This window comes from Hoplias malabaricus, chromosome 5 (genome assembly GCF_029633855.1).
Source record: "Hoplias malabaricus isolate fHopMal1 chromosome 5, fHopMal1.hap1, whole genome shotgun sequence".
Classification (NCBI taxonomy): domain Eukaryota; kingdom Metazoa; phylum Chordata; class Actinopteri; order Characiformes; family Erythrinidae; genus Hoplias; species Hoplias malabaricus.
In genome coordinates this window covers 27904206-27921708 of record NC_089804.1, presented here as the reverse complement: position 1 = coordinate 27921708, position 17503 = coordinate 27904206, and the positions used below count along the sequence as shown (strand labels likewise).

Genomic DNA, 17503 nt, shown 5'->3' with positions numbered 1-17503 from the left:
TGATGCCATACTACAGAAGCAGGGATGTGGCAGACTTGACTATAAATCCCCTAACACCTATCTCCACAGGTCTTATATGTGCCTGCCACCTGTGTTCCCTCACCTTAGCTGCCAAGACAGCATACATCAGCTTCAGCTGATTAATCACAATTAAACACAGAATATTGTTTTGATGAACATGATTCTGTTTTTAAATCTATTGACACTAATTTGGATTTAAGCCTGTTCAACAGCGAGCATGAAATATTGAGCAAGTGTAAAGATGGATGCTACTTGACTTCAAAGCCACTGGAATACTGCTAAAATCCACTACTAAAATATGGTATGGCTACATTCTGTATAAAACAGTATTGTAATATATGTACTTATGGGGACTTTTTTTTTACAGTGGTGTATCTCTGTCCTCAATTATTCAGTAATGATATAGAAAACAAGGCAAATTGGAAATTCTTAAGTAATAGGAGTTGGTAATGGGAGCCGGGACCTGGCTGTGGGCATTGAATTTAATCATATATCATATTGCTGTAGCTCCTTGTGTGTTGAATCAGTATTGTTTACAGAAAGTAAATAAGTAGTTATTTGCCTTAAGCCATTGGGATTTAATTTATTTATTGGTTCAGAGTTATATTCCATGAGCTAGTTTCACTGCAGTCATAAAAAAAACACAATTCTTATTCTAAATATGATTAAACCATAAATACCAGCTGTTTTATATTGGATGTACAGTGATGCATGGAATTGTTATCAAAGATCTTTTGAGCTCGTCTTCACTCCTCTAGAGTTCCCAGCTGAATGTGAAGAGCTGCAGCACTCTAAAACGTCATTTCAGGCATTAAAAAATAACCAGGAATCTAGGGAGTGGCATGTATTTGCATAAGGGAGCAGTGTATCTCTGCCCTTTTGCTGTGTCCTTCAGTGCGAGTTCTGTGAAAGGGCAGCATGATCTGCTTGGTTTTCTTGCATGACTCATTACGTACACCATGCCTCATAAACTCCCAAATACCTTGCAGTTTCACAGGGCAAAGGTCACTACTGCCCTAGAACATTCTCTCTGTCCATTCAGAGATTCTGTGTACTTTGCAGAATGGATGTATTGAACATAGTGTAAAAAGGTGTTTTTAACAGAACGATATTTAAGTTTGTTTTATGCTATTTTGTTGCAGGTAATTCAACAAACTACCAAAAAAAAAAATTCTCCACAATTACACAGTGTTACCAAACTGGGAGTGTGTCACCGCATCTTTCCACACTGCCACATTGTGCAACACACTTGGAGGAGAGCACTAATGGCCCACTGCTGCTATATTAACCATCAGAGTCGGGGAGAAAGGCAATTCCCACCCCCTCAGGGGGACTGTGGATTTCTGTGGCACAAGTCAGCAAAGCTATGCACTTTCTTAGCATTGCTGAAACACAGGGTGCCACACTGCACTGAATGGAAAGCTTCTCAATTGATCAAGAACATCCAAAATGTGGATGAGTTTCTCACACAGTGTGAGCACACACATAAAGTCATGTCTTTTGGACTGATTACTTTTTTGCAGCATGAGCAGACAACTCTGTAGTGCACTGTGGACCATTCAAACGTGCCATTTGTGTTATCATCCAAACAAAATGTTTCAGAGCTCAGTGTCGTCCTGGCTTTAGTCAGCCAGCGGAGTTTGATATTTTCTGTCTGACTAAAGACAGCAACGTAAGTGAAGTGGGGCATTGACATGAGTGACACCATTTACAGATTGATAAGCTTTCTATTTCTGGTACAGTTTTAAATGTTTAAAATATTTATCAATATGATAGAACAGTTAGAATGGTCTTCAATATCTTAACAATATCAGCAATCTTTTTTTTTAAGAAAATATTCATTACCTGCAGTTTTAAAAAGAGCTACGGTGGAAAAACTAATCATTTTAGATTAATTGTGACCAGTTCCTCTCTGTATACTTTCCCAAGCAAATCAAACACAAACACACAAACGCATATTTGTGTGTGTGTGTGTGTGTGTGTATATATATATATATATATATATATATATATATATATATATATATATACAGTATATCGCAATAACTTTATTAACACGCCACATTAACCAAATGTCTAAACCAAACCTCACATATTTTTGGATGCATTATTATCCCCAAGGACAGAGCAAATCTATGTACATTCCTTTGCAGCACTTTTTCCTTGATGGAGCTCATAACAAATGCAGTGATGTATAAATTCTTCTCTCTTGCCATTTTCAAATGACTTAATGTTATGGTATTTGTTATTTAATAAAATGATAATTGCAATTTTTGACACTGCACAGCAGTTTTCATAAAATTAAAATGTGTTTGAATTTTTAATTTCAACCTTCTACAAAAAAAGTGCTCATAAAAAATTAAAAAAATGTTCATAGGACAAACTTTGCACATTTATGCTGTGTGTCTATCAGACTAAGATGAATCTTCATGAATCTGGCTTCCTTGGAGCTTTAAGAAACTAGACACAAGAAAGCGTGCCCTGATCTCTAGTGCATCACTCTGTAATTTGATTAAGGGAAGCTAAACAGATATCTGTAGCCTGGCAGGACACACAAGACCCAACACTTGTTCTAACAGCGATCACTTTTTACACCTTACACACAGGTTCTTCAGGTGAGGAGTGTAATTTTTCCATCATGTGGAGAGATGTAGAATAATCATTATTTTAAACAAGAGTAACAGGATGTGTTCCTGCATACTGCCAGCCTGTAATATTTTCATATCCTCATTTCTCCCTGTTCTCCAATGGTCAGAAGATGGATCATTGTCAGCCTGCAGTGACACTGACGTGGTGGTGTTAGTGTGTGTCGTGCTGATACGAGTGGATCAGACACAGCAGTGGTGTTTGAATTTTTTTTAAACACGCTGTCCACTCACTGTCCACTCTGTTAAACACTCCTACCTCACTGGTCCACCTTATACATTTAAAAATTGACATAGTAACAGGATTGTAAGTAAGTCAATCTCTGTAAAAGCATCTGCCGACATTCCAAATAAACGTAAATGAAACACTAAGCCCATTCCCTCTCCAAAATAAGTGCCCTCCACTGTGTACTCCCTTAGGTGGAAATGCAGCTGAGGCAACGTTCCTCTGAGAAATCATGATCATAAGAACACCGCAGCCTAATTCTTACTTCCAAATTACATAATAGATATAATTTGCATAACTGGCCCAGCTAAGCCTTTGCAAATCATACTAATCTACAGCAGGATGGACACGGACACTAATCCCTCAAGTTCTATACAAAGCCCCTTTTACACGATTGCATGTGGGAACAATTTAAGCACTATGTCCAACGATTTATAGAATTCAGCTGATTTTTGGTGCATCTATTATGGACATAGATGTTCAGTATATGCATACACACTGCTCAACCTGCTTGGAATGATATGGGTGAATGCAAATATCAATTTCACAGTGCACATGTAGTTCCAAGTAGAACCATTGCCTTTAATAAAGAACACTATTTTGTGGGTGTACCCATTAAAGGTACGCTATGTAGAATTTCTACCTTAAAATTACAGTTTCTAAATGATTACAATGTTCCACGGAGCAGTAATAGGAAGAATACAGCTGCTGTTCTGGCTACACTGGGTCCTCTGCTGGTTTCCTGCACTAAGCAACTTCTGAATCATGGGGTGGAGGACTCTCGCAAGGAATGGGTAACGCTTAACAGCACATAGCTCACAGCTAGATGTTTGCCTACCTACAAGAAGAATCTAGCTCTATATTCCCGGTACTGACATTATATGGCAGAGAGAGCAAGTAGGAGAAAGAGAGAGAGAGAGAGAGAGAGAGAGAGAGAGAGAGAGAGAGAGAGAGAGAGAGAGAAAGAGAGAGAATACGCTGCGGTACAAGAATTAATACTGGACTGAATTTACACAGCAGGGTTTGCAGCTGCTAACATTAGCCGGATTAGCTCACTTTTTCATGTTAGACTTCGATTTTGGTAATAAGTGTTCTTAGTCAACATTATTTTATTGGATTACACACACTCCCCCGGCTCAAAATCATCTGGAGCCCCAGAGCCCTTCACTACTTTTGTAAACATCACTCGATGAGTGAGTGAATAAAAGTGAGATTGAGTGAGAGAGGTATTTGTTTGTTTGTGAGAGAGAGTCAGGGAGAGTGTGTGTGAGAGTTGTGTTTAAGTGAGTGAGAGAGGGCCTTTAAAGGGTGATTCCTTTAAAGGAACATAATGTAAAATTTTTAGCTTAAAATTCCAGCATCAAAATAATTGTGATATTTTATTGACCAGTAATAGGGAGAATAGAGCCTCTTTTATTGCTAGTCATAGCTTAATACTGGAGAACCTGCACTATGTAACTTTTGGAAGAGGGTAGGAAACCAACACCCCCCTCCTTCTCCCCATTGATTTCAGTACAGTGCTGTAAAATGGAATTACACAAGGTTTTGGGGGTTGGGGGTTGGTAAGGTTTGGTATTTTTGCTCATGGGCTCCCCCTACAGTTGTAAAGTATAATTTTTAACTTTTACAGCACTGTTCTGAAATCAAGAGTGTATCCTACCCTCCCCCAAACATCAAAAAGTGTAGTTTCTGCAATGCTGAGCCTGGAGTAGCAATGCCATGGGGCTCTGTTCTCCTTATTACAGGTCTGTGGAGGAGCACAATGATTTTGAAGCAGTAATTTAAAGAAAATCTCAACATAGCGTTCCTTTACTACCAAATATCGGCAGTAGAAATAATTCTAGTGTTAGAAATAGATTTTAATGTGTTGTATTCTCCAATCCAAATGATACCATGTCTGGGCAATCTGATTCCACAGGTCTGCACTAATGACTCTATACAAGGATTAAATGAAACCTCTAAAAATGTCATGAACTATTTCCATCATCACAGTATCTCAGCTAACAGTACAAACTGCACTGATACACCCCCAATTAGACTGCCACTTTAAACACTTCCCTTTATATGTTCGGAATAGTATGAGCTGCTCTACTTCTGGGAAAAGGACAGACAGATGTGTCAGCATCAATTACACCTCTCATCCCACATTAGATTATATTAAACAGCCTTTAAATAGGAGCTTAATAAACTGCACATGGCTTGAATTCTTTATTTTTCAAGAGGGCTCGATTATCAATAGCTTACATAAGATTATAGGTTCCCTCTGATACTTTCCCACCTTTAGGCCCGAGCACTCTTGATAGTGAAACAGAGCCACCAGTGGATGGGGCCCCCTTAAAGACCAGACACGCTGTGATTTTCGTTTAGGGGACTTCGGAGTGAATAATTTTGCCTGTGAATTTCGCTTTGAGTTCATCTGTGAATAACTTTCACCCACAAATTTGCGTCCCCCGACCAATAGCGCTGCTGCTCTGGCTGTGTGACTTATGGACCTATATCTGTCTGAGACAACATGGAGGAAGCAAAAATTGTTGCAGTTTCAAAACAGGAAATATTTTATCTCATTTCGTGTGGATTACAAATTACAACAAATACAAGAGTCAGTTTGGTACGCAGCCAGTCAGGAGTGCGATTAGATGGTAATGATCTTTTCTTCAGGTGTATTTAGTAGTTGTGATAGCACCTTAGCTGGTTTGTTAGCAAGCTACTCGAACTCAAACATAATTCACTTACTTGAGCAATACATTTACTTAAACACAGAGCAGTGTCAGCAGGTTTATAATAGTCCTTCAGCTCTTCTCTGAGAACTCTTGTTGCTATGCTAGCACTGTTCCTCTGTGAAACTTCTGAACCAAAATGGAGGACTGTTTCCACTAATAATTTTTGTCCCCAAACTTAGCCATGTCTATTTCACGAGGAACACAGTGTGACTGGGCCTTTTGTGAATGCGTAGTAACTATGTTCTGAGTTATGATGAAGCAAGTGACCTCAGAGTTTGGCATGGGCTTTTCAGTAGTTTTTTTAGATTTTAATTGTGATATAATTGTATGTAACTGTAAATGCAATTGTGATATTCAGTTTTACTTTTTTTTTTTTAATATGAGCCCAGATCAGCTTAATTCCTACCCCAGCGTGATACATTTTTCCCAGAGTGTCAACACCAGACATGTCCTTGGCGACTGATATACGACTTGTGTCTCTTGAAGGCATGATTGAAATTTCAAGAAGCAGCCCTTGACTCATTTTGCAACATTTATATCTCGGGTCACTTCCAGCCGTCCAGACCAGGGCTTCAAGTACAGTACACGGTGTGTGAAATAAATCATGAGGCAGATGCGTATAATCCTTAGAGGTCTAGAATATTCTTGCTGATGGGAAATATTGATGCACTTCAGCTCTGTAAGAACACTGCCTGTCATTAGGTGCTTCTTGAAAGCAGAGGGGAGTTAATGACCCAAATATTCGCCATATGTTAAACAGGCAAACTTTAGGTCACTGGTGCCATTAATCAAGCTGCAGAAACAGGTTTGGAGACACTTGGACAGAGCAAACAGCCCCAGGAGGACCCATAGGCCACTGCCTGAGTCTAGCAAAGATGAGTTTGGGCTCTGTGAGAGAGCTCTGTGAATATAAATAGAAACCATTTATATATTTTTTTGGCCTTCTATGAGCTTGGATGACACTAAAGTATAGACTATCACGCGTGCACTGCTTTCCTAACCCTTCTCTTAAATAAATAAATAAATAAATAAAAACGTGGCCAGGGAATCATTAAGGCCATGCTTAGTGATTGCAAAGCCATCTTTTCCAAATAGAAGAGAAATGGGATGCTGGCCATGAGTCTCATTTTGGCTATTGCTGATTATCTGGTTTCTACTGGCTTGTAATTGCCACTGAGCACTTGGCCATTTCATGTAGGCATGATGGGGTCATTTCTGGGCATTTGAATATGAATATAAAATTAGGGGTCAAGACCCCAGTCAACATTAATTTGACAAGCACACTCTGTTTCATCTTCTGCGCGGCACTTATGCATATAATATATGGGAAAATGTAGACACTCATTTTTCCAAAATATATTATTTTGGATCTTAGGGTATTAATGAGGTGTACAGTGGGTTTGTTCACACTCTGAAGTTAAAGTGTGTTGTGACAAGAGTGTTTTGGTATGTGCTTTTATGGATAGTTTCCACTGTATGGCCCTTACTTGACTCAGCTTGACTCTACTCTGTTTTTTTTCTATTCCTCGGACCTGGAAATGGGCATTTCATAGTACCTGCTCACTCTGGGTTTCAACTGAGCTGAGAAGGGACTAAACATGGTGTGTAAACCTTGTAAAACTCATGATGAAAAGCAGATATCCAGCGCAAACTAACCATTTTTAAATTTTTCAAGCTACAGATCAGATTTATTTTTATCTGGCTTACAAAGGCAGACAATAAAATTACACCATGGTCTTTTGAAAAGATACAAACACTCTTTAGATTGTTGGCTGAGGAAAAACTCCAGCAAGAGTTGAACGGTGCAATAAGGAATGAATGAAAAATGTATTGATCTGGGGCTGGGAAGTACAGCAATGTTCCGTCCAAAGGAACAACAACAACAACACGGAAATATGTGACAACTAAAAAAATATTAAATATTACCACCACTGTTGTGGTTTCCAAAGCCTATGGTTCCTGTTGCAATGTCTTTAGCTACATTTCAGAAAGGGGATGAGACAGAACTGTACTAGTATAAAAGCTACCAAGTCCCAAAAAGTGAGTACAGCCAAGTCGAGTTGAGTGGGCACCATGCAGTGAAAAATCCCCATTAGTGGCAAAGTCCTCACAGCAAAGGGCAGAAAATAAACTTGAAGCTTAAAACTGGGAGTCATGAACTAATATTAAATACTACTACTACTACTAATAATAATAATAATGGGCAGCAGGGTGGCACAGCAGGTAGTGTCTCAGTCACACAGCTCCATTGGCTTGGAGGTTGTGGGTTTGATTCCCACTCCGGGTGACTGTCTGTGAGGAGTCAGTGTGTTCTCCCCGTGTCCGCATGGTTTTCCTCCGGGTGCTCCGGTTTCCTCCCACAGTCCAAAAACACACGTTGGGAGGTGGATTGGCGACTCAAAAGTGTCCATAGGTGTGAGCGAATGTGTGTGTCTCTGTGTTGCCCTGTGAAGGACTGGCGCCCCCTCCAGGGTGTATCCAGTGATCCAGGTAGGCTCTGGACCCTGAATTGGATAAGAGGTTACAGATAATGAATGAATGAATATTAATAATAATAACAACAACAACCACACAAAGTTAAACCTTGACTTGAAACCTTGACTCTGGCACCTGTATGTTTATTTATTTATGTGTAACCCAGAGGTTCACACAGTGTTTGTAATCTCCATAGAAAAGCATGAAAAGTATTAGGATGCTGGACCAGCTGCACATGATCAGCTCACCATGCTCAATGCCTAGCTTCATCTAGAAGGGTTTAATTCTCCGCAACATTGTTTCTGTGGAGTAGTGTTCTCCGGGGTAATGGAACTCCATCAAATTCCATTTTGTCCAACACCAGTATCTGACTTATGTTTATAAGGCTCAATTCCATCAGATTGTCACCTCAAGTGTGCAGTATCTAGTATAAGGCTGTGCCAGAAGAGTAGCCGCTGTTACTATATTAAAATCTCACTATTAAAACATTAATTTCAGGAGAAACATGGATGAGCAGATGTCCATAAACCTTTGGCCATACAGTGCATCTGTGTGCATTTTGGAATTTGGAACACACTATTTTCTCCATTAGTCTGTGTTATATGTGGCTACCGCAACCGTCCACCCACCCTCCCACTCTTGAACCGAGCTTGGTCTCTGTGGGCAAACCTGCAAGTTAACATCAATATCAATATCTTTCAGTTTCACCGCTTTAAACATGGTGGAGGTTTATTCAGATCTAGGCCTGTGTGTATTTAAAGGAGAGGTTTGTCATTTACATCACAATAAAAAAGACAAATAATGTTTATTAAAACAATAATTTGCTTTTTTTTATGCTGTTTTCTATAAACAGAATTCACAGTAGAAGAATACATTTGCTTTTGTTGTCCCTGAATAACCTACTTACACCACAACCACCCCCCGATGTTGTTGTTGTTGTTGTTCCATTTTCAGCTGCTCCGGCAAGGGGTCACCACAGCAGATCTGGAAGGGACAAGCCCCGGGCCAGTAGAGGGAGACACAGAGCTGCCACACAGTAATCAGAGGCAATTTGCAACACCTGTGTCTACCCTTTAAAAGCAAAGTTCACAAACAGTCTTGTGTTCAGTTCTGGTGTTTGAGATTTCTGGCAGCAGATTGGCCGGTAATTTTGATAGTGGCTCTTTGAGCGTTTGCTCTCAGTGCTCTTTCTCTCTGGAGGTTCTTTCTGGTGCGCAATCTGTGCTCAGGCCTTTTTTTTATAAAGAGAAAAACAGATATTTTATTGAACTTTCCTTATTTTATTTTTTTGTCTCCTTTTAAGAAAATCTGCATCCATCTGCAGCCTTAAAATCCCAAGGGTGAGATGCAGTTCCCTCTAACACTAAAGGCACAGAGTATACACTAGTTAACCAGAGCTTTGCGGAGGTGCTCTAGTTTGAGGTATAAGGCTGACAAAATGAACTACAGCTTTGTCACGCTTCGTTGTAAGTCGGTTGTTGTAGCGTTTTTGGCTTTTAGGCTTCATTCAGGACTTTTATGTTGGCAAGGATGAATATGGGTGGAGTGCTTGGGGAACAGAGGCATAATGTGTGATGTGGAGCATTGCCTTTATAGATTTATACATTTATCCAACAAATACGCATATCAGAATCTTACAGAATTTACAAACTGAACACCTACCCCACCAATCAGTCAATGAATGAACTAAATTATGCTCCATAGAGCAAGTCCCCCTACTGGGAATGGCCATATTTTAAAATGCAGTTAGTACCTAGTTTTCTCTTATGCCTCTTGTCCTCTAGGTGTCAGTATAAGGGTAGTTGCGTAATATGATGTGAAGAAGCAGTGTGGCGCGTATACAAAGAGGCATGTTTAGAGGTCAGGAGTTGAGGCAGAAAGCTGGTGACACATTAATCTTCATGGTGAGTTTGGGAGAGATGGTAGGTCAGAAGTCAATGAGAGCAAATGTGAATGTTTGAGCAATGCCTAAACATGTAATATCCCAGCTGATTTATGCAGGTCGGAATGTTATACGGCATCTTGTAATATACTTTTATGGACAGTAGATAGGACACAGCAGTACAGAAGCATATGAGAAGATTCACACTTCGTTTGTGCTAGTAAGCATCTATCCCACACAGACTTCAGGCTGGAGCTGTATATAGCTGCAGTTCAACCCTCTCTCTTACACACACACACACTTCTGCAGCATCAAAAGTAATGGCTGTGTGAGGAAACTGCAAGCTGTGTGTACTGTACATACACTGCATGGCCAAAATGTTGTGAACACCTGTTGTTTATTCTGAAGCCAACGGTATTAATATGGATTTTGGTGGCACTGTGTCCCTCCTTTTCAGCTTTACACTAGATGGTGAAACATTGCTGTAAAGATTTGATGGCACTCGAGAAGTTCCAGTTCCCAAATCACTCCAGCTCATCCCAGTGATGTTGAATAGTGATGTTTAGTGTTCCATCACTAAAAGAGAAGCCTAGGGTGTTTATACCCTCTAGTCAACATATGCTCTAGATCAGCTGCACATGAGCCTTCTTAGTCTATAGGCAATACCTGGTTATAGTTTTTACAGGCTTCCATTGTTTTTACTATTATAAGCATTACATAAACATGTGTAGGTTCATCTGTTTTATGGATGGTGAAGAAAAATGATGCATTGTGGTCATGGCGACCCCTGGTTCCTATCACTTTGCAATAAGCATACACTATGAAAGATGGCTTGAGATTCCCATGTACTGAATCAGATGACTGCAGGACACAAGGACGCACAGCTATGGAGCAATACTTTCCTCTGGGGTGTGGGTGTGGAGAGAGAAATGGCTTTGGTGCTTTTTGGAATGAGTCCTGAACTGTGTGCCCTTGGATACTGAACTGTTTCTTTGAGAGGGAAAACATTTTCCATTTTGATGATGGATGAAGGAACTGGAAATCCACTTCATGATCTCTTCTGTAAAGAACTTTTCACAGTCTTGCGTTATAGAATGAATAAATAAGATACTAGGAGTTCCATTGTGAAAGTACAATAGTTTAAATAGGGAACACTTACATTATTATTACTTATTTATTATTATTTTTATTATTATTTTATTTATTTAATAGTATAATTTGCAGCCTTAAAAAATCTTTTTAAATTCCTGTGTGCATTAACATGTTAACTTTCTCAGCATAAATAACATTCACCCAAAATTGCGGTTGGATACTGGTGTTTAGCTCTCTATCACAAATTGTCAGGAAGCAGCCCATGCTGATGTGAGTCAGTGATCAAGAAAACTCTATTTCCCAGGTAATTAGGGCTAAGTAGGGTCTCCTGCGGCGTGCTGTACTTAAACATAGCAAACAGCACTCAGGGTTGCACTTTTTAGTAGAGGTGTGACTGGTATGTTATAAGAGGTCATGCTTGTGTCCACTTGAAGGGGAAAATTCAAAGGAAAACGGACCCAAAAAGGAAAAAAAAAAAAACCTACAAACAAAAGGAAGGGTGGGCCTCGGGCACTGCCTGGAGCATCGCTGGCTGTGACATGGACCTTAGGTCCCAGCTTTGGTTCTTGCCTTAGGTCTCTGTCTGGGAGGAGTTTGGTGTGTTCTGTCTTTGTGTGGGTTTTCTCTGGTTGCTCTCAAACACACAAGGCACTGTGAGACATTTGTCCACAGGTCTGAAGATTCTTGGCCACCTCAAGACACAGTGAGCTTGATTAGGATGACGTGGTCACAGAAGATGAATGAATGAAAGAGAAAGCAAGAGAGCTTAAAGGGGAAAACAAAATTAAGAGTTTTAATTACCTCCAAATGTGAGAATTTGGTGACCATATTGAATTTTATTTTCCATCTATTTCTAATTTTACTAGTGCAAATTTTGCTTTCCTGCATATGCTTAAAATGGGAGCTATATGATTTATGCTGAGAAATCATCTGTAACCCAGATCTATCTTCATACGTCTTCCTGCTGCCTCCACCACCACCACCACATTTGTGGACCTCCGACACTGTGGGTTGAAAACAAACTTACTGACTTCATAGAAATGTAAACTCATCTATATGTAAGAAACACGACTGAAAGAGAGCTCATTTGACTTTTTTTTTCTTTTTTCTGTAGTTGAGGGGTCTAGTATCAAGCTGGGAGAGAGAAGACTAACACATGATTTCTCCACTTAATGCAAACTGCCACCGCTGCAACAGCTCATGCTTGGAGGAGAGCACTAACAATCTGTCCCAAAACCTAGTTGGCTGTCTACATGGGGAGCATTTTACATCATAATGTATATGCTCCCAACAAGCAGGCTGTCCCATTTTCTTAGATACCTTAAATATGCTGCCTACCTAGATACCTTAATCGGGCTGAGTTTTAAGGCAGCTGCGAAGGCAATCCCACAATGCCACAGCAACCACAACTCCCATCTATAATGCTCTTCTTTCAGAGCAAAAATAAGTAAAATTGTGATTTGAAATGGAAGCGTGAGGGATTCTGCTCTGACATGCTGAAGTGATGCTAAGTAAACACCAGTCGTGTTCAGTGGGCAGGAACAAGCTGTGACGCAATCACTAATGTCTCAATCATCCTCATGAGGACGGATGTCAGGTTAAATGCTGCCTATTGAGTCCGTGCCTAAATAGGCAGCTCACTAGGGTTTGGGACAGAGCTTAAAGGTGCAGTTATGTAGAGTGACAATTTCCGTAGGTCAATTTATTGGACTCCTGAAGATGGGGTCAATGCTTAATGAGTTGTACCCTATATACCTACCAAATCTCAATTTTAATCCATTTTATGAGGGCAAATGGCAGCTGAGCTATTCAAATACTTCTATATTATGATTCATATTTCTTCCACAAGTGAGCTTCAGTTTACTTCTGGAGCTGTTGGTAAAAGGCATTTTTCTTAATGTACAGTAAAACAATGTTGTATTATTTATTATTATTATTATTATATATTTGTATGGTCAGTATGATGAGGGTCTGTGCTGGGTCAGCCCATTTCGACACTCTAAACCTCGCGTTTCAGACAGATCAGCTTCAGACAAGATGTGGTTGGTTTAGGCCAGTGGTTCCCAAAGTGGGGAGCTATTACAAGGGGAGGCGGCAAAGCAAATGAGCTATGCATTTCTGGGCACTGCTAGCAAAATTGGACAAGTTTGTGAGAGCAAAACATGTAGCAGATGATGAGTTTCCGCAAGCCACAACTTCAATGGGAAAACAAGAAAAGATGACGTTGCATATCTCAAAGCAACTTGTACCAGTCACTGAAGAGATGAGGACTAAATGTGTCATTTTTGCAGAGTAAATGTGTAGGTTTTGCTCTTTTTCTTTCAGGAAAGCTATTAGGATGTTTAACATAAACAAATATGTATAACAATTGCTGTTAAGCACAATCACTTATATATACAGGGGTTGGACAATGAAACTGAAACACCTGTCATATTTGTGTGGGAGGTTTCATGGCTAAATTGGAGCAGCCTGGTGGCAAATCTTCATTAATTGCACATTGCACCAGTAAGAGCAGTGTGTGAAGGGTTAATTAGCAGAGGGTAAGAGCACAGTTTTGCTCTAAATATTGCAATGCACACAACATTATGGGTGACATACCAGAGTTCAAAAGAGGACAAATTTGTGGGTTACACGTCTTGCTGGCGCATCTGTGACCAAGACAGCAAGTCTTTGTGATGTATCAAGAGCCACGGTATCCAGGGTAATGTCAGCATACCACCAAGAAGGACGAAACACATCCAACAGGATTAACTGTGGACGCAAGAGGACGCTGTCTGAAAGGGATGTTCGGGTGCTGACCCGGATTGTATCCAAAAACACACAACCACAGCTGCCCAAATCACGGCAGAATTAAACGTGCACCTCAACTCTCCTGTTTCCACCGAACTGTCCGTCGGGAGCTCCACAGGATCAATATACACGGCCGGGCTGCTATAGCCAAACATTTGGTCACTCATGCCAATGCCAAACGTCGGTTTCAATGGTGCAATGAGCGCAAGTCTTGGGCTGTGGACAATGTGAAACATGTATTGTTCTCTGAGTCCACCTTTACTGTTTTCCCCACATCTGGGAGAATTACGGTGTGGAGAAGCCCCAAAGAAGCGTACCACCTAGAGTGAAGCATGGGGGTGGATCAGAGATGGTTTGGTCTGCCATATCATGGCATTCCCTTGGCCCAATACTTGTGCTAGATGGGTGCGTCATTGCCAAGGACTACCGAACCATTCTGGAGGACCATGTGCATCCAATGGTTCAAACATTGTATCCTGAAGGCAGTGCCGTGTATCAGGACGACAATGCACCAATACACACAGCAAGACTGGTGAAAGATTGATTTGATGAACGTGAAGGTGAAGATCTAAAAATTATTGAGCCACTTTGGGGTGTTTTGGAGGAGCGAGTCAATGTTTTCCTCCACCAGCATCACATAGTGACCTGGCCACTACCCTGCAAGAAGAGTGTCTTAATCCCTCTGACCACTGTGCAGGACTTGTATATGTCATTCCCAAGACGAAATGACGCTGTATTGGCCGCAAAAGGAGGACCTACACCATACTAATAAATTATTGTGGTCTAAAACCAGGTATAATTATATATATATATAATTTGCAGTTTTGTATGAATGTATAAATAAATTTTAGTGGAGCTTGGAAGTAAGAGTACAAGTGTCAACATTGTGGGGTGGGGGGGCTGTTGAAAGGGAGCCCGGCAGAACGTTTTGGAAACAATGGTTTAGGCTAAGATGCTGTAGTTAGATTCCAAGTTTAGAAAAGTTTTGACTGTGTGGGTTCTGACAAAGTTCAGATCTTATTAAAGCTCCTTTGTAAAAGGTAAACATCAGTCCTAAATTGAGATCAGCAGATTTCCAAGAGAGGAGGCTTTATTATAACTGAATTTGGCTCTCAAATGATGTAGGTTCTCAATAGTGTAAGTACTTGATACAACACCAGTCAAAAAAGTGTTATGTTCTGCCCCTTCTAACAGAGGATCAAAACCTTTTTTTAAAACAGCTAATTAACATTCTGAAGGACCTTCCCTCTGACAGATTTATCTTGTTTCTGTCCTATACAAAGACCAGTCAAGGTGTTTTCCCTACCACCAAAGCCATAAAAAGTGGGCTATTCCTGTCTTCTGCCATTTTCCCCCTCTATAATAATGCAAATGATGAGGCTGGCGTTTTCATTTCTGACAGATAAAATCTAATCAGCATTCTGCCGGCATTATCACAGTAGCCAGGGAAATGCAGCGACAAGGTTATGAAGACGTTTTTTGTAATTTATTCCATTTAGTTTGAGTTGTTGATTAGTGGGAATGGGGGAAAAAGGCATGTCCTTCTTTGTCTGAACTTGCTAAAATCTGGCCAATCTGATTAAGTTCCAGTGCCAGCATTCGACAAGTAGCAGTCAAATGTTTGGGCATTTTATATAAAGGCTTTCTTGTTTTCCACAATCCAGAAAATGGAGAAAGCTTTAAAACTGATGTATTAGTACAAAATGCAAAGTTATAGGATTTAACCTTGTTCCTAAAACTATTTATCCTGGCCAGGGACTATTTTACAAAAAAAGAGGCACATTCAAACAAGTAGGGTTTTTTTTCCCAGTCTGAAGCTGTATGTCCTGGGATTATCAGATTTTATTTTTATTTTTCAACTGCAATTGCCATTTTGAGGCCCGAAATTTATATATTTGTTTACTTTTCTTCCCCACAGTGCAGTGCTAATGAAACCAGACACGAAAGGTAAAGAGGTTTCTTATACACAGCTCCTCTTCCTGCTCTGGAGAGTCCCTCACAGCATTTAATAGCAATAAGACTCTACTGACTGATACTGGCAGGTGAAACAAGGCTGTGTTTACAAACATGAAATGGATAAATGGTGCACAGTTCCTCACTCACACCTCTAATATTAATGTCTAAATGAGAACTAAAGGTTTTGAAAGAAACAATGTTAACATAAAAGATTTGTATGTTTAAGTAATAAGCAAATCCTCAAAATGGTGGCAGCCATTCACTGACATTACATGAAACTCAAGAATAACATACACGGGTCAGCCACAACATTAAAGCCACCACCATGTATCCACACCGATCTCATTTGATTTATAAATAAAATAGGAGAAAGGTAAGGTAGATGTTCCCTTGAGACCACTAAAGTGTGGGTGGTATTATCTACAGCCTTTTCACACAGGTGCTGAACAAATAACATTTCTAACCCTGTTCATTTTTTGGCAGGCATAGAGAGTATGGAGTGCTCTTTACCGATGGATGGTCGTCGTGTGCCTCTCAGTCAGCTCTCGCAGGACAGTTTTCGGGAGTGTCAGGTCACACTGACCCTCACTGACTTCCTCATCATCATCTTCTCCGGCATCTCTGTGTCTGTGGCGGCCATCATGGCCAGTTTCTTCCTGGCCTCCACAGTTCACTGCTTCCAACGTTGGAGCAAAGGCACCAAAGGCGAGGACGAGGAGAGTGAAGAGTGACAAGGCACAGACTGAGACACTAGGATCCAACTCTGCAGCCAGAGCTGAGGTGCTGTATGGGGCATCTTTTGGCTGATAAAAGCAACACAACTGGATTGCAAACAATGGCTGATTGTTGCTATCACCATTGGACAGGTATTATGGAAACTAGCCATAGTATTTACACCTCTGGGGATTGGTGTGCTTCATGGTGGGTTTTTTTCCCAAGCTTCTGCCATTGAAACAGATTGTCAGTGTTATAATGTTACAATTGAGTGTCACTGGTAAAGCATTACACTGGATAAGGAAGGTGGTGTATATCTAATTTACAACACAAATGGGCCATTCTATTCTTTTCATTCTGCCAAATTAGCACATATCTACAGCATGGTTTCTCTGGTTTGAAGAATGTTGACAGATAATTGTTAACTATGTCTCTCAGACATCAACATCTCTAGACTGGTAACTTCTTTTGCTAACTTTCCTTGCAAGTTAATATAAACAATATCAATTCTAATTAATTTTTTAACATTTCTATTGGTCTGTTTTAATATAAATCATTTACACTGTATTATGACCAACAGGAGAATTCAAATTATGTTTAAAGAAAAAAGATTTTGTTGTTTTGTAAATGAGAAAGAAAACGCAGGGGCGGTGTTCAATTGTCAGACTGGTATCAAGGTGAAAACATACATGCTTTACTAAAGGAGCATTCCCAGGATTTGTGCATTGTTTGACTTGTATGTGAATTTCTGGCAACCCAGTGTGAAAAAACAGCCTTAAAACTTAATTAATTCAGTCTAACAGTAAAAGGTTTAGAAAAAACATAACCTACACAACAAATGCACCAGTGTTAAATCAATAATATTAGTGTTAATGACCATAAAATCCAAGATGCTAGAAATATTGTTCTGTTTCTGTAATGCTATTGCTAACAAAATCTGGGCTGAGTTTATCACTTCTATAACAGATTTCGAGGGTGACTA

The 17503-nt window shown here is 40.0% G+C and overlaps 1 protein-coding gene across 3 annotated transcripts in view; it reads left to right on the top strand.

Annotated features, from left to right (window-relative positions):
* The window catches only part of lrrc38b (leucine rich repeat containing 38b), a 67361-nt gene that overhangs the window by 17701 nt on the left and 32157 nt on the right, over window positions 1–17503 (top strand). For 2 of the 3 annotated variants that reach the window (XR_010802765.1, XR_010802766.1), the window contains exon 2: window positions 16291–16673. Coding sequence is in view for 1 of the 3 variants with exons in the window: in XM_066673289.1 (XP_066529386.1) it covers window positions 16291–16538 (248 nt within the window). In the remaining 2 variants the exon portion in view is untranslated. Of the gene's footprint in view, window positions 1–16290; window positions 17004–17503 lie in introns of those variants that run through there. The other variant, XM_066673289.1, reaches the window with a different exon arrangement.